The sequence below is a fragment of the Euleptes europaea genome, chromosome 12 (assembly GCF_029931775.1).
Source record: "Euleptes europaea isolate rEulEur1 chromosome 12, rEulEur1.hap1, whole genome shotgun sequence".
Classification (NCBI taxonomy): Eukaryota; Metazoa; Chordata; class Lepidosauria; order Squamata; family Sphaerodactylidae; genus Euleptes; species Euleptes europaea.
The window spans coordinates 46,812,390-46,835,487 of NC_079323.1; the positions used below are offsets into that span (position 1 = coordinate 46,812,390).

At 43.8% G+C, this 23,098-nt stretch overlaps 1 protein-coding gene across 1 annotated transcript in view; it reads left to right on the plus strand.

Annotated features, from left to right (window-relative positions):
* The first annotated feature begins 221 nt into the window (after positions 1-221).
* Positions 222-23,098, plus strand: part of GBE1 (1,4-alpha-glucan branching enzyme 1) — a 178,005-nt gene continuing 155,128 nt past the window's right edge. The window contains exon 1 of the mRNA XM_056858202.1: positions 222-313. Coding sequence (XP_056714180.1) covers positions 222-313 — 92 coding nt within the window. The remainder of the gene's footprint in view (positions 314-23,098) is intronic.

Consider the following 23,098-nt stretch of genomic DNA (forward strand, 5'->3'; position numbering starts at 1 on the left):
GCCCAAAGCGAAGGCCGCGGGCCAGACCCCCTGCCCTTTCTCAGAGAAGTGGCCCCCGGACCGGGTTGGGTGGGCGGCACCCGCCCGGCCCTATCCCGGAGGCGGAAAGAAGGGAAGAGCCCGGAATTGGCACTCCCCCCCTCCCCCCCAAGTGTATATACGGCGGGGAGGGCGCCGCTGTGGGTTGTGTCCCGGTCCTGAGGCCGAGTTCTGCCGCAAAGATGGCCGCGCTCTACCCGGTCGCGCCCGAGCTGCCCCGGCTGCTGGAGAGGGACCCTCACCTGGCGCCTTTCCGGCAGGACTTCGAGCGCAGGTAACCGGGGCCGGCGCGCGCCTGGGCCCGCCGCTCCAGGGGAGCCCGGGGACGCCCGCGCACACCTCCCCCGCCACGCCTCCCGCCACTTCCATTTGACCCTTCCCGCGGGGGCGAGGGGCTCCTGCCCGCCCCGTCTGTTTCTTTCTGCGCTGCTCAAAGAGCTTGCCTAGTGCTAAATGTGCAGGGCTTCTCTAATGCCAGCCTTGCAGCCCGGCGCTAAACGCGTGTATTCGTTGAGCTTTGCAGGATTCCAGATTCCAGCCCGGTGCTAAACGCGTGTATTCGTTCAGCTTTGCAGGATTCCAGACGTGCAGCTTTTTTTTTAAAAAAATAATAAAATAAAAAGGGGTGGGGGACGCCTTTGGAACTAAATCCAAGTTCAGTGGGGCTGATTCCCAAATCAGCCGTGCATGCAGGTACAGACTGAACTTACACAGTCAGAGCGGGGCGGGGAAGCAGCAGCTGCTGCCGCCGCTAAAAGAGCTTTTTTAATGCTAAATGTGCAGAGCTTCTCTAATGCCAGCCTTGCAGCCCGGTGCTGTGTGTGTGTGTTAAGTGCCGTCAAGTCGCTTCCGACTCCTGGCGACCCTATGAATGAAAGTCCTCCACAATGTCCTGTCTTTGATGCCTTGCTCAGATTTTGCAAATTGAAGGCTGTGGTTTCCTTTATTGAGTCAATCCATCTCTTGTTGGGTCTTCCTCTTTTCCTGCTGCCCTCCACTTTTCCTAGCATGACTGTCTTTTCCAGTGACTCTCCCGGACGCCTCCCGCCACTTCCACTTTACCCTTTAGCAGCCCGGCGCTAAACGCGTGTATTCGTTTTGCTTTGCAGGAATCCAGACTTGCAGCTTTAAAAAAATAAAAAAAAATAAAATAAAAAGGGGTGGGGGACGCCTTTGGAACTAAATCCAAGTTCAGTGGGGCTGATTCCCATACCAGCGTGCATGCAGGTACAGACTGAACTTACACAGTCAGAGCGGGGCGGGGAAGCAGCAGCAGCTGCCGCCGCCGCTAAAAAAGAAGGAAACAGACACGTGTTCAGGCTCACGTCGAGAGACTGACAACCTTTGACGAGCCGGCGGGGCTCTTGCCTGCCACGGAATTCCCACTTGACCTCGTCCACGTGCGCGCCACGGCTGCCCGGGCGTCCGGCCTGCGCGCGCGCGCGTGCCTAGGCGCGCGGGGCGAATGAGCCCTTCCGATTGGTGGGCGGGTGTCTGACGGAGCCTGGCGTCGGAAGCCGAGGGAGGGGGGAGCGCGGCCTCGCATGCGCCCGAGCAACGGAGCAGGCGCAGTAGGCTCGGTTGAAGCCGGGTGCCCTCACTTTTGGATCCGGGGCGGGCGGTGCAGCGCGAGCGTAGGCAGGGGAGGAAAGCAATTGTTTGACGTATTTGTTACTGCTCTTCTGTTTTCATTTATTGACGGGGCCCAGAAGTGTTATCATAACGGTGAACTTTTATGCTGCATTAGTTGGATCTTCATCTGATTCCACATGGCACTTAAACTGTTATTAAATAAGAGTTCATAGTCAGGATCTCTTAACAGTGAAGTCATAACTGATCAGTGCGAACTGATCGTTAATATCTACTCTTAGCAATTAAGCTTAGGTCCAAGTTGAACCAATCCCCCCCCCACTTTTTTTTTTAATTCCAGACTCATAATGTCCCAATATATTTGGGCAGTAGACTCCTTTGAAATGTGTTGGAGGAGAGTGTTACGGATACCGTGGACGGCCCAAAAAAAACAAGTCAGTGGGTTATAGATCAAATCAAGCCTGAACTGACCCTAGAAGCTAAAATGACTCAACTGAGGCTGTCCTACTTTGGTCGCATTATGAGAAGACAAGAGGCACTGGAAAAGTCAATCATGCTAGGAAAAGTGGAGGGCAGCAGGAAAAGAGGAAGACCCAACAAGACTCAATAACGGAAGCCACAGCCTTCAATTTGCAAGACCTGAGCAAGGCTGTCAAAAATAGGACATTTTGGAGGACTTTCATTCATAGGGCCGCCATGAGTCGGAAGTGACTTGACGGCGCTTAACACACACACATATGCGTGCGCACACGCACATATTTGGGCATAATAAGTGAGAGAGTGTAGGAATTACTATCACAATCCAAAATTCGCTGTAATTTTCACAGTAATCTATACTTTTGTTTGTAGTTGTTCTGTCTGTGTAGTGTAATTATTGCTCTTCTACATTCGTGGGCTCATGCTTTAGAGCAGCAGTTCCCAAACTGCTCCACGGAGCACCTGGTGCTCCGCAAAATATCTCCTAGCGCTCCTCGAAGAGATTGGAAAGAAAAATACTACAGTCATTTGGTTTAGTATGTAGGTGCTAGGTGAAAATTAGCGCTCTGTGCCAAATTTCTTTCCTGAAAAGTGCTCCGTGACTCAAAAAGCTTGGGAACCGCTTGCTTAGGGCATCTGCCTTGGATGCAGATGCCAGGTTCATTTCCCCTGATATTGCCATGTAAAAAAAACCCACACCTGGTAGTAGTTGACAGACCTCTGCCTGTGTTCCTGGAGACTCACTGCTAGTCAGAGCAGATAATACTAACTAATGGTCTGATTCAGTGTAAGACTGCTTCATGTGTGCCCCTGTGGCTTGGTTCTCTGAGAAACACTATGGTTTGCTGAACAGAAAACTGGTTGTGGATAGGATTGCCAAGATCCAGGTGGGGCCTGGAGATTTTCCAGAATTACAACTGATCTTCAGACTACAGAGATCAGTTCGCCTGGAGAAAATGGCCACTCTGGAGGACTAACTCTATGGCATTATACCCTGCTGAGGTTCCTCCCCCTCCCTCCCCAGGCTCCGCTCCCAAAATCTCAAGGTATTTCCCAATCCAGTTTTGACAACCCTAGCCATAGATCTGGAGACCATATTCACATCCAGCTTTGATTGTAGCCATGGGAAACTTCTGACAATTCACATTTCTCCAGCTACTTATAGCATGGGAAATATAAATTTCACAAAGTTGTTAATATGTTGTGGATCTGAGTCTGAATTTCTGCTTGGGCTGGTCTTATTGTTTGGTGCCAGTAATTATGTTTCCACCTCACCTATATCATAGACCTGTTTTAAGGATAAAATAGGAAGCAAAGATGCATGCTGTCTTAAGGAAGAGATTGACGAATCTGTGTTTAAAAGCTAGCTGCCAAGTTTTGTTCATACTTGATCCAGAAACGGAAAGCACAGTGGAGAAATGTGGATCAAGGGTGAGAGGGGAACAAGACAGACTCCCAATGGGTAGGGTTACTAGTATTAGGGAGCAGGAGTTGCTGCCAGTCTAGCAGTGCTTGAATGCACTTTTACCTTCTCTTACAGAAGGGAGAAATACAATCCTGTCCTTGGGGACATTGTGATCGCCTCTGAGATGGGGTGGCCTCTGCCCTTACTGGCAGAGATCCCACAACTGACAGTAATATGTGCCTGTGGATATGCAGCACGCTCTTGTGAATGCCTCCTTTTCTCATGTACATTTCCTGTCTAATGATGTGCTTTTTTGTTAGCAGATAGCATTGATTAGTTTTACCTCCTCACAGAGAGAAGGTAAAGAGAAGCAGTAGGAGTGTGCATTCTTTTGTAGTGGAGAATATATTGCTACTTTTGAAACTGTCTTTTGAGGACATCACTGGGGAAGTGCTTGCCCTGCCCTGTTGGTATTTTGAACATATCAGCCACAATAGATTAGAATTTGCTACAGTTTTTACCACAGAGGGTTTTAGTAGCCGACTGTGACATGTTCATTACACACCCCTTTTTCTGTTAAAAAGTATTTCAAACGTAGTCAATGTATATTACATTAATGCAAGCAGGGGCCCACAAGGACTTGCAGCAGGCATCTCATTTCCCCCTCCCCAGCTATTTCCTCTTTTCCTTTCCTGAAAGTCAGCACAGCCTCTCCTCTTTTCCTGCTTTCTTCTCTCCTTCTAGGTTTGACAACCTCCAGGTGGGGACTGGAGATCTCCTGGAATCACAACAGATCTCCCAACTATAGAAATCAGTTCCTCCATAGGGTTGCCAGCTCCAGGTTGGGAAATTGCTGGAGATTTAGGGGTAGAGCCTTGGGACGGTGAAGTTTGGGGAGGGAAGCGACCTCCTAATGGTATGATGTTATAGAGTCCACCCCCCTAAACAGCCATGTTTTCTAGGGAAACTGATCTCTGTCATCTGGAGAGCAGTTGGAATTCTGGGTGATCTCCAGCCCGCACCTGGAGGCTGGCAACCCTAGTTCCCCTGGAAGAAATGGCTGCTTTAAAGGCTGAAGTCAATGGCATTAAGGCCCTCTGAGATCCCTCCCCTACTCACCACCCCCAAATCTCCAGGTATTTCCTAACCTGGAGTTGCCAACCCTATCTCCTTCCCACCCAATAGCCAACCTACATTTACCTGCCCCTCTGATTTAAGCTTTCCCTCTCCCCCCCCCCAGCCTCTACCTAGGAAAACTGTGGCTCAGTTGTGTGGTGCTGGCTACTGAGTTGAACCCACTTGTGGGGGTGGCACCTCACTTTCCCCTGGATCCTGCTCCTTACACTATTTCCTCTTTCTGCCCTCCTGGCTACCCCCATATCCTACCCCCATATCCTCTCCTCTTTCCTTGCCTCATTCTCTCCTTCTCAGCCATTCACCAACCTACCTTTCATCTGCTCTCATCTTCAGCTATATTTGTTTATTTATACTCCACCTTTCTCCACAATTGCAACCAAAAGCAGCTTACATTATTCTTCTTTCCTCCTTTTTATCCACATAACAACCCTGTGAGGTAGGTTAAGCTGAAAGGGTTGACTGGACCAAAGTCACCCAGTGAGCTTCCACAGGAAGATGGGGATGTGAACCTGGGTCTTCCAGACCCTACTCTGAAGCTCTAACTACTACACAGATTGGCTTTCATTGGGTGGCAGTTGTTGAACAGTAGCAAGCATTTAGGCCTAGTTGAAACACACAAGTTGGGTGGTATCAAGTCAGCCAGAGGTTGATTCCAGGGCTACGGCTGCAACCTCCAGGTGGGACCTGGAGATCTCCCAGAATTACAACAGAGATCTGTCCCCCTGGAGAAAATAACTGCTTGGGAGGATGGACTCTATGGCCTTATATTTATCTGAGGCCTCTTCTCTCCCCAAACCCTGCCCTCCACAAACTTCACTACAAAATCTTCTGCAGTTTCCCAACCAAGAGCTGGCAACCCTAGGACTCAGGCCTGGTCCCAGTGAGTTCTCCCTCAAAGGCCAAAATGATCCTGGAAAGAGCCCTTCCCCTGCCTGTTACTGACAGAACCAATTCTGGAATCTGTGTTGCCCAGCAGCCACTGAGGGAATCTGTTGCTTAAAGCTGCATGCACTCCTTTTATCATTTTTGAGTTTTTTAAAGCCCCCATTTATTTATTTATTTATTTATTTATTTTTTCTTTCTTTCTTTCTTTCTTTCTTTCTTTCTTTCTTTCTTTCTTTCTTTCTTTCTTTCTTTCTTTCTTTCTTTCTTTCTTTCTTTCTTTCTTTCTTTCTTTCTTTCTTTCTTTTTCTGCAAACCTGGGGCCCTTTTCTGGTTTGTAGAAAAACATGACTTGCCCATTTACAGGTCCAGTCGCCGGATTTAAGTATCCAAAAATTTGGCTGACTTTGCTATTACAATATAAGATTACATTAACATTCAGTGTATATTGAGCTTTAAATTTTATATATGCAATTATATCAGAGGATATAAAATTAAATCACAACATGAACAGAATGTTTTTAAAAGCTGGTTTTCATTATAACAGTCAAAGGTGCTAAGGATAGCTTAAGAAATTGCATAGGTTTGAGTCCAGTTAGTTTTAGTGCATTGATTAATGCATGATGATTGCATTTGGTGAATTCCAGAGAAGCAGCTGCATCAGTCTATGACAAGAAAAAAAATATTGTGATACTTTAAAGATTAAAATAATCATTGTGGCATCATCTGTGAGTTCTGTAGCTTACTTCATCATATATATGGAATTTATCGTTAGCTGACAGATGTGTGTGTGAATGCTCACAGTTATGGAGAAAAAAAATGTAAACTGGGGGGCTAAAAGACCATGAAACACAAGTGGTATAGTCTGACATTTTCATGTAAAGCCATCTGTGTGTTTTTATTTTAGATATAATGTTGATAGTACTTACTCCAGCACACATGAGTGTTTGTGTTTAAATATGTTTAGAATAACTTTTAGAGCTGCTTGAAATAGATATTTTAAATTCATGTCTTCAGGATTGCCTTAACATACAACTGAATGTATAATGTTGTTGTGCACTCTCTGCTCTCCTTTCAAGTTGTAGCAGACTAATTTGATGGTATAGTGTTTCATTTGAGACTAATTTTTTCAAATTAGTTTCATAAGTAGGGGATTGGTTCTATGGTTAATAAATGCAGAGGTTCAGTTCAGACATCAGAGACAAACCAGGGTTAGTTCATGATGGACTCAAAAGTGATTATTGGGTTTATGTTCTCTCTAGTGCTGAGACTGCAAACTGAAGTTTTCAAGTATTTTCTTTACAAGTCCTTTAACAAATTAAAGTTAGTTTCTGAACCAAGCTTATTAACAGAAGTTTCAGGTAGCTTCATAGTTCAAAACCAAAGCTATGCAATTAGGGTTGCCAGCCTCCAGGGTACTAGCTGGAGATCTCCTGCTATTACAACTGATCTCCAGCTGATAGAGATCAGTTCACCTGGAGAAAATGGCTGCTTTGGCAATTGGACTCTATGGCATTGAAGTCCCTTTCCTCCCCAAATCTTGCCCTCCTCAGGCTCTGCCCCCAAAACCTCCCGCCGGTAGCGAGGAGGGACCTGGCAACCCTATATGCAATACTTTTTATTAAGACCAACTCAAAAGACACAAAACTGTTTTTTTTTGGGGGGGGGAGGAGATCTTTCAATCCATTATTTTAAGGCCTTTTATGTGTAAGATTGCAATTTGGTTAAGATTAGTGGTAGTTGAAGATTTGTCTTGTTTGTTTTGTTTCACCATATAAGGTAAGGGTTGGGTGGGGTGAGTGTGTACATGAACCTATCAATTAACTAGTTTGTTCTTGAAATTGAAATTGATCCAGAATAGATTTCCCTTTTGAAGTGAGGGTGGAAAAGCTGGTGTCACTATATGGCTACGTATTTGTTTATGACTAGTATAAGCAAGTATTAAATAGTGTTCTTTGTAACTAAGCTAGCGTCAGGGTCTATTCCAAACAGTGATGTTGGAATAAGGCTTCTCTTTAAATATATGATCATGGTTTCATTTATTGTATAGTTTCATGGTATTACTTTGGGGTGAGACTGTATTAGGAGTTTATTATGGAAAAACCAAATAAAAACAACAAATCAAACAGTTTCTCTGTCTATGGGGACAGTACAGGTTTTAGCTCCCTTAGATGAAATCTCGGGGTGGGGGTGGGGGCAGGGGCTAAACAAAACTACATTTACTCTTTCTGATATAGTTCAAAGCTTTATGTTAAAATGATAGGTGCTTTTGATCTCTTTCCTCCTCCCTCTTTTGTTTGTCAGGATGTCCTTGTGAGTCAATAATGGGTCACCAATTTCAGCGCTTAGGTTTAAACCACTGAATTTGAGCAGAAGCCTGTAAGTCACAACTTATTGCTTGTGCTTGGGGACATGCCTTGGACAGCATTTTAATTTACATACATGTAATGTTTAGATGCTGTACACTGCTTAGTTAACCAGCTGCTTCACTGAGTCATCACATTGTGCCCAGTAAAGATGTCTTTAGGTGTTGGCTTAATTTTGTTAGAATTGAGACTTGGATGTCAGTCCTATACTTGGAAGTAGTAAGGTAAAGGTAAAGGTCCCCTGTGCAAGCACCGAGTCATTCCTGACCCATGGGGTGACGTCACATCCTGACGTTTACTAGGCAGACTTTGTTTGCGGGGTGGTTTGCCAGTGCCTTTCCCAGTCATATTCCCTTTACCCCCAGCAAGCTGGGGACTCATTTTACCGACCTCGGAAGAATGGAAGGCTGAGTCAACCTTGAGCCAGCTACCTGAAACCCACTTCCATTGGGATCGAACTCAGGTCGTGAGCAGAGCTTGGACTGCAGTACTGCAGCTTACCACTCTGCGCCATGGGGCTCCTATACTTGGAAGTAAGCTCCCATAAAAATCACGAGGGCTTACTTCCAAGTAAGCATCTTTAGACCTGAGATCTGTGGTGCTGAGGTAAAGAACATTTTATATCTGTCAGAAATGTCAGAAATCAGGTGTTGCGGCTGGGCTAGGAACCTAAACAAGCAGTCTATCTCTTGCCAACATTTTCTTCTAGAAGAACCCTGGACCTCATTCCTAAAGGGAGACTGAAAAGAAGCGCATCATTTTTCCTAGTCCTTGGCATCACTGAATTTCTAGAGTTTGACAGTGCTGGAGTGATTGATGGAAATCAGCTCTTGGGCTTTTTTGCAGGCTGATGTATCAGGAAATTTTCAAAGGTACTAAATTCTTGCCTTTTTTTCTGTTAATTGATGTAAATGGTTCTCCAGTCGTGTTCTCCTTTCTCCGTTGTTTTACTAAGAACAACACTACATGTTCCTTGACCATTCCATTGATTCCTGTAGAGCTCCTTAGGGTTGCCATCTCTAACTATGTTCTAGCATGCTTGTCACTTTCCCTTCCATTAGAGAGGAGAAGCAGTCCAAGCAGAAGAAAAATGGAACATTTTTCAAAATATGCTAGTAAGATATTTTCCGCTTTTGTTGTTGATTTTCTTTTGTTATAATTATATGTTATTTGTCCATCATTGTTGTTATTACTGATGTCTGAAACTATGTAACCGCATCAGTAATTGTGCTACTGCTGGAGAAATATTATTCTGATATTGAGGGGCAAAATCAAATCAGCCGGCTTTGGCACACACCCAGGAAATTTCCCACCCCGAAATGTTAGGAGTGTTTGGTACATGCTTGTGCAGGTCTCTGCTGATCTGATAAGACATGATGGAACTGCAAAGGATCCTGAGTGTCAATGGCTGACTTCATCTGCATTGGTACTTAGCTCCATGGAACCTAAAACTGGATCCTGTACCTGGTAACCTATATGCTAATCCTCTCCGTTTGAAAGTCCAAAGATATTTGCCTTCATCTTTTGGTCCCAAGTGCTGAAAATACACTGTCTTTAAAAACGGGAAAACCTGCTTTGGTGGTCAGGAAGAACATGGAACAGCTACTGGCAAGGAATAGTGTTTCTATATTTTTTGTGGGCCTGTGAGCATCAATACCTATCAAACGTAAGACTCCAGTACTTGTCCCTATGAACTGCTGTGATTTTACTTTAATATTAGTAGCTATGAACAAAAGAAGCTTCCATTTATGTTATTTGGAATTTTTTTTTAAAAAAAAAAACCTCTTATACTTTTTATCAGGCCAAAAAAGAATGCTAACAAAAGTATATTTTCCAAATGTTACCAACTTTAACAAATGAGTCACCTTTCAGTATACAGAAGAGATTTGACTAGGCCTCTTACCTTTAAGTAGATCTCCTTCTATTGACTTTGTTGAGCGATAGAATGTGTTCATCCAAATTACTCTGTGAAAGATGAACTCTCTCCAGCAACTGATTTGTTAATAGTCAAGTGTTATACAAGCTAAAGGCACATATAATTTGGGATGTATTTTTAGTCTTCTTTGACTTAGAGTGTAAATGACTCTGTTGGAGTCATTAATGCCTGTAGCATAATAGCATTTTATGATGTTACAAGCTAGTGTGGGTAAATGATGCCTATTAGGCTTTCCTATGCTATTACCCACACATACACTTGCTGATATTTTGCCACCTCCTGCAGGTGCCACAGTAATCTGCTAACTGTATACTCCATAATATGAATTTCCCAGTGGTTTACTTTATAGGGTGAAGCTGCTTAGGATTTAGTTTGAATCTTTTAGCCTATAATTTCCATTGTTTGAGCAAAAATTATTTTATCCACCTTCACAGCTTTTATCAAGATAAACTGCAAGTAATCATAGACAGAGGCATAGAAATAAGAAACTGATGTGTATGGTGAGAATATTTGGCATTCTAGATTAACAAACAGTATTGGGTGTGTGTTGCTTGCAGGAGTTCAAAATACTTGAACCATTTCAGAAGGTGGAGAGGGTGGATATGCAAATAGGTTCTTGTTTTCTACACAGGAATGTGCCCCTTGCATAAAGAACCAGAACATAATCGCTTCCATAGAAATGAGGAGTAACCGTATTTTTCCTGTTCCTTCATATCTCCCTGTAAGTGCATTGTCAAGCAGCCCATTAGAGACTGTGCTCAGTGGAAGAAGGGCATTCTCCGCTGTTGCACACTCTATATGAAAGCTACTCCCACGAGAGCCTCATATGGCCCATGTTCTGCAGGTTTTCAGGAAGGCTGTGAAAGCCCCTTGGCTATAATTTTGATACAATGGCTGCATCATACTGACCTTAAAATGCCTTGCACCCAATCCAACCTAATACTCTTACAGACAGTGCAAAGATGTCTCCCGGGGGGGGGGGGGGAAACAACAGCAACACACATACACATTCTTGTTTTGTGGCAACACAGTCTCCCATCCTCAGCAACTATCAGACTTACAAACCCATCTTATGCAGAATAACTCAGGCGTAAATACTCCCAAGTAAGTGTGTATAGCAATGGTACTCATTCTGCAACTGGCGGAGCCACATTTGCACCAACCGAAAGAGCCACGTTTATTTTTGGCATGAGGCCTGCGCCTCAGGGAGGCTCGCAGCTTAGCTGTTCCTCTGGCGGTGGCTGTTTCAAGGTGGGAGCCCACCTGAAGCCCCACTGGGCAAGGGCCTTGCCCACTCTACTGAAATATGGGCCAGATGCCCTATCTGGGAGTAGTACTCAGAAGAGCCACAGGTGGCATGTTGAAGAGCCACATGTTGCTCCCATGCCATGAGTGAGTACACTGGTGTATAGGATTGCAATCTGAATTGTTCAGAATATGGGACTTAGTTCCTTTATCCTGGCCTAGTTCACTTATTTTATACTATATGGTACGCGGCACTCAGCCCTATAGTGTTGTTTTCCCCCTCCCCATTTGTCTATTTCACACTTAGAAGTTGTGCCAAGAGATGCTGCCTATTGAGGATTGTTCCCATACGCCAAAAACCACTGACATCCAGGACAGAGTTCTCAGGAACTCTGATCAGACAACCCAAAGTATCTGGATTGGATAGTTCTGTCCCAAGATACCGCAGGCGTGCTTGCTGATCAAACTAACAACCACCAACCTGCATTAAACCTACCATCTTAGTTTGGGGTCTAATCAGACATATTTAAGTAAGCCTCTACTCCTAATACAATATGAAGCAGGAAAAAAAGGGGACTCTTTCATGACCACTAGAGACAATCTCCCCCACCCCCAAAAATCCTGATTGCCCCCCAAACGACCAGCTCATACCACCCTGTGACCAAACTAATAAGTACTCACGTGGAAGGGTGTCAGATTACTTACACTACAGACCAGTGTCCCATACCTATAAAAAGAATAATTAACAGAGGGAAGCATTTCAAAATACGAGATTCCATTATTCTCTACCAGTAGTCTGAAGTGGTGCGTGAGCATTCTGCAACCTTATTCAAATATCATTCCTCCTCATGTGTAAATTCAATTAAATTGTGTTAGGAAACTAGTCGCAGCTCTGAACAAATTTGTATGGACTGAGGACATATGGGCCAAGCAAGAGACATTATTCCATTATTGTTGTTTGAAGAAGCCTTTAGAATGGCCAGGTGACCTTTTATGACATTAAGGACATTTACAGTGCATTCCTAAGGAGAGTTACTCTCGTCTAATCCCAGACTGGAGTAACTCTCTTCAGGAATGCACTGTTAAAGTATCATAATTACTGGAAGCTGTGTTTGACTGTGTTTTGGATTTAATATTAAAGGTAGGAGTCAAAAGGTAGGATAGATGACACATTATATATAATGAGACAGCAAGGGAAAAAAGTCTGCTGCAGTCCAAGACAGCTCTGTGTGTTGAGTCAGTGGGGGAAAAGTCATGGTGAATGATAAAGGGGACTGGATGGAACCGCTGTGCTCCTGTGCTCCTGACTATGTGAAACTACCAGATAAGCACCAAATGGTGACGTGTCATGTCACAGCATGGGATTAGGATAAAAGTTCATTCCCCAGTACAATCGGGGCTCAGTCTTTCATGCTTGTTAAGGCGGCTGAGCCGCAGCTGCAATAAAACTGTTTTCTCGACTAACGGTCTCGGGTCTCTCTCCTCCATGAACCCCCGTTTTGCCGCAACAATAACAAGCATGGATCCTGGGAAAACTAATGGTGGAGGGGAAATTCTATTCTCCTTACTCTGTGCTTTTTGGTCTGGTGGTTAGGTGATCACCGATGATTTGAAGCCATATTTCCGTCCCAAGCAGTGCCGGATTTACGTATAAGCTAAACAAGCTATAGCTTAGGGCCCCACTCTCTTGGCCCCCCCAAAAAAATTTAAAGGAAAAAAAAACTGGATGTACATTTCCAAAATATAAGATAAAAAACAAATAAAATAAAATAAAACCTACATACAGCAACAGTGTTTTGTGTTGTGTAGGCTCCTGTCATGTAAATAATGGGCCCCGCCTGCTAGCCTGCTCCCTAAAATATCACTGGCTTGCTCATTTCTATATTTGGGTGCCTATATTCTGCATGGACTATTAATATATTTCTTCTTAATTGTATTTCAGTTCAACAATTACTTTGATAAAAAACATATTTTGTTATGTGCAAATGGCTTTAGATACCTATTAGGTCTATAAATTATCATATAGCATATATTCAACACAAAAAACAGCGACAATTTGTTGTTGACAAAGGACAGCTGGACATATAAAGGGCCCCATTACCTTCAATAGCTTAGGGCCTCATCAAACCTAAATCTGGCCCTGGTCCCAAGCCATTACCGAAGGCTGCACTGGTCAGCTAAAGAGGAGTGGTTTAGAGCTGAAAGCAGGATGTACATTCAGCCTCCAAGCATCAGTGAAGATGTACCTGCACAATCCTTTAATTCCCGTACCTCTAAACTATCTCTGCTTTCAAAAGTTTGTCATTGGGGTCTTGAGTTGCTATGCAATCTAAGATGTTGGGCAGGTTTTACGTAGGGTTTGTAGCCCCACCCCACCCCCCTTTATTGTTCCGATATGTCTGTGAATCTGGGGTTTCCCCCAGGTTTGCAGAAACATTTTCCCTACCCTTGGATGGCCCCATTGTGTGTATTTTTATCTATATGGTGGATATATGTTACTCTTAAAGGATTGTTGCCCAAGATCATCTTCCTCCTAATTTCATTTACTTATTTGTATCTTGCTTTTCTCCGCAAATTGGGGACCCAAAGGAGCTCACTACTAAAACAAAAGTACAATAATTCAAAAACAACTGAACAGGAAAAGGGAGCGGGAAGGCTTAAATGCTGGGCAAATCTCTCTCCACCTCTGCTGTGACCCTCAGAAAAAGAGCTATGGTACACACTTGCCTGTATGCTTCAAGCTGGCAGCCATCTTCCTACAAATCTTCTGCATAGTAAACAGCAATGATCTGACCATAGTACTTTGGGGAATTGAAAGGCATCTCTTGAATAGGGATGTAAACCATTAAATGTTTAAACAATAAAGATTCATGTATTATTTATTTTTGGAAATACGAAAACATTTTTTAAGGTTTGAAAAGGCGCAAAGGGTTACCAGTGCATTTCAAGAATGTCTGCCTGTGCAATATGGTCTTTGAATGCTAGTCCTACTGTTCATCATCTGTGTACGAGGTTCTGAGTAAGCACACATGTAATTGAGTTTGTAGTGACAGAGTGTTGCTAGGAAGTAGAATAATAAAATCATAGAGTTGGAAGGGACCACCAGAGTCATCTAGTCCAACCCCCTGCACAGTGCAGATCAGAGAGGGGCAGTATAATATCTCCTTAATAGTGTTCATCTGAATATAGTTCTGGAATGGTTCTGTAAGTCTTCCTATTAGGGTTGCCAGGTCCCTCTTCGTGGTATAGTGGTTAAGAGCGGTGCTTTGGAGCTATGGATTCCAATCTGAAGAACCGGGTTTGATTCCCCACTCTTCCACATGAGTGGTGGAGGCTAATCTGGTGAACTGGATTTGTTTCCCCATTCCTACACATGAAGCTAGCTGGGTGACCTTGGGCCAGTCACACCCTCTCAGCCCCACCCACCTCGCAGGGTGTCTGTTGAGGGGAGGGGAAGGGAAGGTGATTGTAAGCCGGTTTGAGTCTCCCTTAAGTGGTAGAGAAAGTCGGCATATAAAAACCAACTCGTCTTCGCCATAGAGTCCAATGGCCAAAGTGGCCATTTTCTCCAGGTGAACTGATCTCTGTCGGCTGGAGATAAGTTGTAATAGCAGAAGATCTCCAGCTAGTACCTGGAGCTTAGCAACCCTACTTCTTATCCCTAATTGAAGGTGTATGACGTTAATTTGTATTAGAGAATTCTCATTATTCAGTGCAGTGTTTGGGAGGAATATAAAGTAAGCAAACACTCAGTGTTATACTTAAATGGGAAAAAATAAGACCAGTTTCTGTGTAAGGTATGTCTCTATGTAGCTCTCCCCCCCCCCCCCCTTGACTGCCTGGTTTGTGAATTGTATGCTGCTTGGTCACAGACTTCAGAAAGCTCTTTCTGGCTGGAGCTAATAGCCTATCAAGCCTGGAGCAGCACTTCTGGCCTTAATTGTTTAAATCCATGTGAGGAAATGTATGGATGTGCTCCGCATGCTTGGGTTACACAATTGCTGTACAGATCCTATTCCTCAGTCTGCTGCAGAAAAATGAGTCATTCAAAAGAGTCCAGGCCGTTTGTTGATCTGCTCTGTAAAGTCATTAAAATATGTAGCTGAAACAAACGTCTACTTTTGGGCAAAGTGTCATAAGTGCATACAAGTCCACAGATCTCTAAACTCAATCAGGAGAGATTGTACATCTGGAATATTTAAGTATGTTCATAATCTAAACTAGGATAGGAAAAAAGTATATTTGTAAATGTGCTTTCCCCCCATAAGTGCATTTAAGTTCTTTCACAGTAGAAAGTTTGTTTGTGTTAGTTTGATTTTTTTCCCTGCTACATTATTACCTTGTATTAAGACATCTTGAATATAGGATATTCTATATAAACTGTGCTCGTCTAATCCCAGAAAGTACATGTTAAAATACTCCCTGACCGTCAGCTTTGAGCCTCCCTCAGCTCCTTCAAATTAGGCTTCCATTGATTTTTTTTTTTAAGCTGTGCGGCTTTCTCAGCTGTTGAAGTAGTCCAAAACTACAGTGTGTGTGTGTGGATAAGGAGCTATGATTGCTCCTTATATTCCAGATCTCTTGCAAGTTGCAGAAATGATTAGTCTGCTTCCAGAGTCTCGGCTTTTTTACTCAAAAAAATTGGGTACTTGTCTTAAGTACTCATGAAGTTCAGAAGGAAACTGTATAATAATACTTAGCATTTGTATAGTGTTTTCAGTGTCCCAAGTGCTTCGGATAGGTTATCACAGTAATCTTTACAACATCTCTGTAAAACAGGTGAGGTGGGGGGTAGACTGAAGATGAAAAAAGTAACTTGCTTAAAGAACCTTAAAAAAAGTCTGTCCCTATTGACACAAACCGGTGATTTCTGCACTGAAAAAGGCTGACTTCTGCATAGGGTTGCCAGGTCCCTCTTCACCTCTGGGGGGAAATTTTTGGGGCGGAGCCTGTGGAGGGCAGGGTTTGGGGAGGGGAGGGACTTCAATGCCATAGAGTCCAATTGCCAAAGCAGCCATTTTCTTCAGGTGAACTGATCTCTATCGGCAGGAGATCAGTTGTAATAGCAGGAAATCTCCAGCTAGTACCTGGAGGTTGGCAACCATATTTCTGCATCCAATATAAATTCATGCAACATTGCATTTTTCTAGTTTTGCATTATTGCTGCTGTTAGTGCTACTTACTCTCTGGTTACGTGAGGGGGGCGAGGACCCTGGAGACCCACTCCCAACAACTGTAAAATCTCAGCTGGCAATCTCCCTGGTTTCTGATGCTTCAGGAGATTCCCCATCAGACTTCTGTTCAAATTGGATAACCACTGAGAATCCACTGTGTTTTTTCCCCACAAGTGGAACATTAAAGGTTTGCTTTATAGAATTTGCACATCACCTTTTAAATAAGATGCAACAAATAAGATGCAACAACAGGAGGAATTTTTGGCCCATGAAAGGGATGTGCTTAAGGCAGGATGGCCACTTGCCCCATTCTGGTGGGGACTTCCTCTTCCTGTCACCCGCTCTTGCTCAGTGGAGCAGCAGTTAGAAAATGGGAGAAGGGGAATGGTATCACTCAAGGCCTGGATGTTATTTATTTTATTTTAATTTTATTATATTTCTATCCCATCCTTTCCCGGCACAAGCCAGACTAAGGGCAGCTAACAACAAACATAATATGCAATAGCCCATTTAGAAACAAACCATTAAAAAAAATTATATATCTATATATACACACACTTTTAAAAATTAAATTCGCTAAAATGGTGCCCTAACAATAACTTATTATTGCCAAGTTAGTGTTCTGAAATAGGAAGTGACATGAAGATTTTTCAAATCTCTATGGGAAAAAATGGATATTTTGGAGTTCCTAGAGCATCATGACATTACTTCCTGTTCTGAGATCGTCTCCACCCCCTGCGCTGCCAGGGAATGTCAGCCAAGAGCTGGCAACCCCAGAACTTTGAGGAAGGATGCTGTGTTTTGAAGAGTTCTGGTCTCTCCCACCAGATCTACAGTGTGCAGTTTGCTAGTTTGTAGATGCTGGGTCAATGTGTGTGTGTAAAGTGCCTTCAAGTCGCAGCCGACTTATGGCGACCCCTTTTTGGGGTTTTCATGGCAAGAGACTGACAGAGGTGGTTTGCTAGTACCTTCCTCTGCACAGCAACCCTGGCATTCCTTGGTGGAATCCCATCCAAATACTAACCAGGGCTGACCCTGCTTAGCTTCTGAGATCTGACGAGATCAGGCTAGCCTGGGCCATCCAGATCAGGGCGCTGGGTCAATGTACAGATTTAAAATATGTCTGAGCTAGAAAGGCCTAACTATCCCTCCCCTGTTTCACTGGCTTCTTTGCAGCCTGCAAATAAAGACCTTCCTTTTGGATATTTTTGGGGAAGGTACTGGGTGAGATTGTCTTCCTCTATCTTTAGCCAGACAATTCTAGATTGAGGGCAAGAAGAAGCATTTGCTTAACCCTGTTTTGACTTCCCACGTGTGGTTGTGTAGTCAGCTGTTATTTGACGACAGATAAAACCAAATGAGGACGGAAAAGGTTGCCCTCACTTAGTTTTAACCACAGTTTTAACCTGGGTAGTCAAACTTCATTGATATCTGAAGCCACAGCAGGGTGAGAACAACTCTCCCCACTTGCATTTTGGCAGTTCCAGTTAAGAACTAGATGGGGAAGACATCCAACTGCAGTGGCAAAGGTGCTATCGGTGAGAAGTTCAAAAGTAGATGAGTTAGTGAACTTGTGTGAAACCTTGTGCCTCTCATGAGAATTGGAAAAGTTGAATTGTAAACTTTCAGCTCAGTCCTGCTTTAATGTAGGTTTTAGGCAGCACATCAGTATGCAGTTAATAGAGTACTAGTACCAGAGTCGGAAACTACTTCATCCTATGAAAACTAACAAGTTGCCAAACTAGAAGCTGGTTTTGAATTATAATTCTTGAGTAAATGTTAATGAAATATAAACTGCATAACAACTAGCCAGCTTAGGTGTACAACAACTGGCAAAGGAGTTGAAATTCTGTGTGTTGCTGTTAAGTGTGTACTTCTATTTGGGATGTGAAAACAGAGTATGAACTCTAGCTGTTTTATCCATGTCTGCTTTAGAACCAAAGCCCATTAGTATTTATCTTTCTCTTACCTGATTTTAATGACATGCAGTATTGGCTTGTTCCCTGGTATTATCAGTCAGTTGAGCAGAAATTATACTTGTTGAATAGGGTTGCCAACCTCTAGGTACTAGCTGGAAATCTCCTGCTATTACAAGTGATAGAGATCAGTTCACCTGGAGAAAATGGATGCTTTGGCCATTGGATTCGATGGCATTGAAGTCCCTCCCCTCCCCAAACCCTCCCTCCTCAGGCTCCACCCCAAAAACCTCCTGCCGGTGGTGAAGAGGGACCTGGCAACCTTATTGTTGAAGAGCAGGTAATGTATAGCTCAACAAGTATGAACAGCGGGTAAATCTCTTGAAACTGATATACTAAACAAGTCTTAAAGTAATTGAGAAAAGATGCTTTAGTTAGGAAAAATAAATAAATTCCAACCTAAGGCCTATTTTCATTGGTTTTTACTGTCAGAACCCCTAGTTAGGGTTGCCAGCCTCCAGGTAGTAGCGGGAGATCTCCGGCTATTACAACTGATCTCCAGCCAATAGAGATCAGTTCACCTGGAGAAAATGGCCTCTTTGGCAATTGGACTTTATGGCATTGAAGGCACTCCCCTCCCCAAACCCCGCCCTCCTCAGGCTCTGCCCCAAAAACCTCCCGCCGGTGGCGAAGAGGGACCTGGTAACCCTACCCTTAGTGCGGGGCTATCAAACATAAGGCTCACATGCTGGATATGGCCTCTTGAGAGCTCTCATCCGGCCTGCAAGCCATCTGAGGCAGCCGCCACCCCCACTCTGGATCTGGGATGGCGAGGCACGGCCCAACCCGACCAAGTGGCATTTATGTCATATCTGGCCCTCGTAACAATTGAGTTTGACATCCCTGCCCTAGTGAGACTTGCTTGAATTCCTGGAAAGTTGAAATGTAGGTGAGGCTAGATATATATTTCTTAGTCTGAATGGAATCCTGCATTAAATGAAGTACTGATCTTATAGCATTTGAAAAAATTATAGAATTTTATTACTTTGGTTATTGGGGCAGTCCTGGGTCCCTGATGTAGCATCACAAACATAATGGTTACAGCAAACTCATGGGCAGAGATGGGAATTCAGGGAAGAAGCATGCAATCCCACCACATACTCTGTGGTTAGATCATCTATAACAGGTCTCTCAAATTATCCTCTTAATTGGTAACATAAGCAAGAGAGAGTGACAAATGAATGTTGGCTTGAAGGCAAATTGATGTCAGGGGTGCTACTTAAGCATGTATGTACATTTGTGGTGGCTGTATCTACAAACGTAATAGTTCTGTCTTCCTGTGGCACAGTTACTGTGACTCCAAAGCACTGGACAGGGCATTTGACTTCTACTCCAAGAGTGGCATCTTATGGTACTGCTGGCCATCTCTGAATAGCAATACATTTTAGGGGCAGCACTTAACTTTGGAGTAAGAACACTGGAGATCAGGTGGACTGGCCATTTAAGTTGCAGGGCATACTGGTCATTTACTTTATGGGAAAATTTTCCGGTGGGCCCCTGCCCTAGAAGGCTACTGGTGGCCAGGAGCAAAGCCAAGCCCAGGAACTCTTCCTGAGCCTCAGGGGCCACTTGGCACAGATCCCTCATCACCTATGGCAGCTTGTGTCAGCTTACCTTCTCGTGATGTGTGTGTGTGTAAAGTGCCTTCAAGTCGCAACCGACTTATGGTGACCCCCTTTGGGGTTTTCATGGCAAGGGACTAACAGAGGTGATTTGCCAGTGCCTTCCTCTGCACAGCAACCCTGGCATTCCTTGGTGGTCTCCCATCCAAGTACTAACTAGGGCTGACTGATCTCATGATGCAGTGGGTGAATTAATGTCCCTTGTTGGCCACATTGAGGTGAGTGGCCCTGCAGTGCAGGCTTGTAACACAGGAGGGTTAGGCTGCCAACCTCTAGGTGAAGCCTGGAGATCTCTCAGGATTAAAACTGAATTTCAGACTATAGAGATCAGTTCTGGAGAAAACGGTTGCTTTGGAGGGTGGACTCTATGGCATTATACCCTGTTTAGGTCCTTCCCCAAACTCTACTGTCCCCAGGCTCCACCCTAAAATCCTCATAAATTTCCTAATTTGGAGTTGGCAACCCTACCAGGGATCACTCCGCTTGAGTTTCTCTATTGCTGTTTCCAATTTCCAATCCGCTCCTGCTGGAAGTATATTTCTTTATTGTGAAATCTACAGGTGGAGGAAAAGAGGACTTACAGGTCAACAGATCCACTGAATGTGCAAGGAGAGATCCTGTAATCCCAAAGGACCTCAACCAACTCAGAGTGATCTCCCTCTGCTTCTTTCATTCTCTCTTCCAGTCTCAAGCCTGCTGTTTGCACATATGCAAAGGGATCACTTTCTCTAGACCTCTGCTGTGCTTGAGCTAAGCCATCAGTGGGCCATCTTCTAGTGAATGACCCCCATTGAGAAAACATCTGTTGTAGTTAAGGAACATTAACTTTTGCTTCTTATAGGCCTGGCTGCAGCCCCTTTAGACCAAGCCCATCATAATAAATCCACCAGAAGCCTAAATTTTAAATTAGCGGGAAGACGCCCACTCATTGATAGTGTTCTGTAGCTTAAAAGCACAGGTCAGTGAACTTGGATTTATTAAAGCATGCTAAAGAATGCATTAATGTGCCTTTTAAACATCAATTACACTGCCTATTAGAGTTTAAATACAGTTAATCTTTTAATTACAGCAAGGATTTGGTTCATCTGACTGATTTCATGTGGTTCATAAACCTATATGGGAAATATGAGCATGTGTGAATTCAGAATGACAGCAGTGCTTGGATATACTAATTTTTTTTTGACAAATAGTCAAAATGTATAAACCACGGGAGAATAAAGTATTAGATTGTTTTATTGTCATGTTGTAGCGGAAAGTGCCATCAAGTTGTAGCTGACGCATGGTGACCGCACGGGGTTTTCAAGACGAGTCATTCACAGGTGGTTTGCCATTGCCTGCTTCTGCGTAGTGACCTTGGACTTCTTTGGGGGTCTCTAATCCAAATACTAACCAGAGCCAACCCTGCTTAGCTTCCATGATCTGACGAGATCGGGCCATCCTGGGCCATCCAGGTTAGGGCATTGTCAAGTGATGTAAATGTACTAATAACCAAAATACCTTAAATTTGCTTAGGAGCACTACGGAATACAATGTGTGTGTAAAGTGCCGTCAAGTCACAGCCGACTTATGGCGATCCCTTTTTTTGGGTTTTCATGGCAAGAGACTAACAGAGGTGGTTTGCCAGTGCCTTCCTCTGCACAGCAACCCTGGTATTCCTTGGTGGTCTCCCATCCAAATACTAACCAGGGTTGACCCTGCTTAGCTTCTGAGATCTGACGAGATCAGGCTAGCCTGGGCCATCCAGGTCAGGGCACGGAATACAATACATCATATAAAAACATCTTTAGTATGTCTTCCAAAAATGATGGTGGGAGAAAGATAATCCACTTCTGAACTTTTTGGAAAATGTTACTGCAAAGAATGGAAGCAAGATTATTAGTGGATAATGAAGACCAAAGAACCTTGTCATTGAAACCAGAGGAGCAGGAAGAATGTTGACTGCAGGCTGGGTTGCAATGGACTGATGCCTGTTACCCAGTTCTAGGTAGATTGCAGAGCAACTGCATTTTTATATCTTGGATTTTCAATATAAATTTGGACAGGATACAGTATAAAGACACCTGTTAATTTTTTTTGGAAATACTAATAAAATTGGCTATTCAAATAACTAAACATCTGACAAATAATTGCTTGGTACAAGCATGCAGAAATGTTATAAACAAGTGGCAGATTTATCAGGACTTCTCCCTATCCCCACGGCATTTCTTTGTGCATCTGTCCTTCCTTCTGTTCAGCTTACCTTTGCCCCCCTTTGTTTTCCCTCTCCCAGGGACCTCTTGCTGTCTCCCTCAGCTCCCATGTCCTTCCCCCCTCCTTATGCTGCCTGCCTCTCACAGCTTTTGTTGCTGCCCCTTGTTCTGGCTTCCGGTTTCTCTTCCATCCCCTCTTGGCATTCAGGGTTGCCTAGCAATCCCCAAATTACTTTTGAGAGTCTGCCTGCCATTTTGGGGTTGCTAGGAAACCTCACACAACAACACGATGCCTTGGTGCATTGTTGAATTTGGTGATGGGCTTTTTGTCCTTTTTCAATGCATTTGGGGAGGGGATAACATTTCTCTGATGCTCTGAAAAGGGCCAGGAAATTGCACAGTCTTGATGTCTTGTTTTTGCAATCTTTTTCTTTAGCCTTTCTGCAATTATTGAAGAAAATAATTTGCAATCCCCATTTAATAATGAATAGTCTCAGTGATTTTGTAGGACGACTAAGATTTCACAGTGTAGCCTAGTGAGATCTCAGTCAGCATTCAGAATTTTTGAAAGAGTTGTGTGGCACTTGCGCAGATACTGCATTCTTTTTTGTGTGCGTGTGGGAGGATTTAAACCCCTCCTACAAATATTGTGCTGGTCTGTAATAGAACTTAGGTGTACGCTTGCATTTTCAATTTAGCCAGTTGATTCACTGCTGGTTCTGCTGCTGAATACGCCAGTGATTTATGGTTTTCAGTTGATGATCATCGGTTGTAACTGCAGCATTTTTATTTGTATTGATTTTCATTTGGAATATTTGAAAACAAGTAGGGCAAAGTATAACAGTTTTGGTCAAATCCCTCATATTCCGTGAAAGAGGATAGAAAATGGCTACTCTTTGCAGGATGGACTCAGTGCTGACCTGTTGCATTGCTTTTTTGCAGCGGAGCCAGCCAGATGCTCCAGATGAGCTCACAAGCAGGAGGTAATGGACATAGGTGTGATTGGGAAAAGGGTTCTAGTATGCCAAAGTTAGACTGATGGCTAAGCTTCCCTATCTGT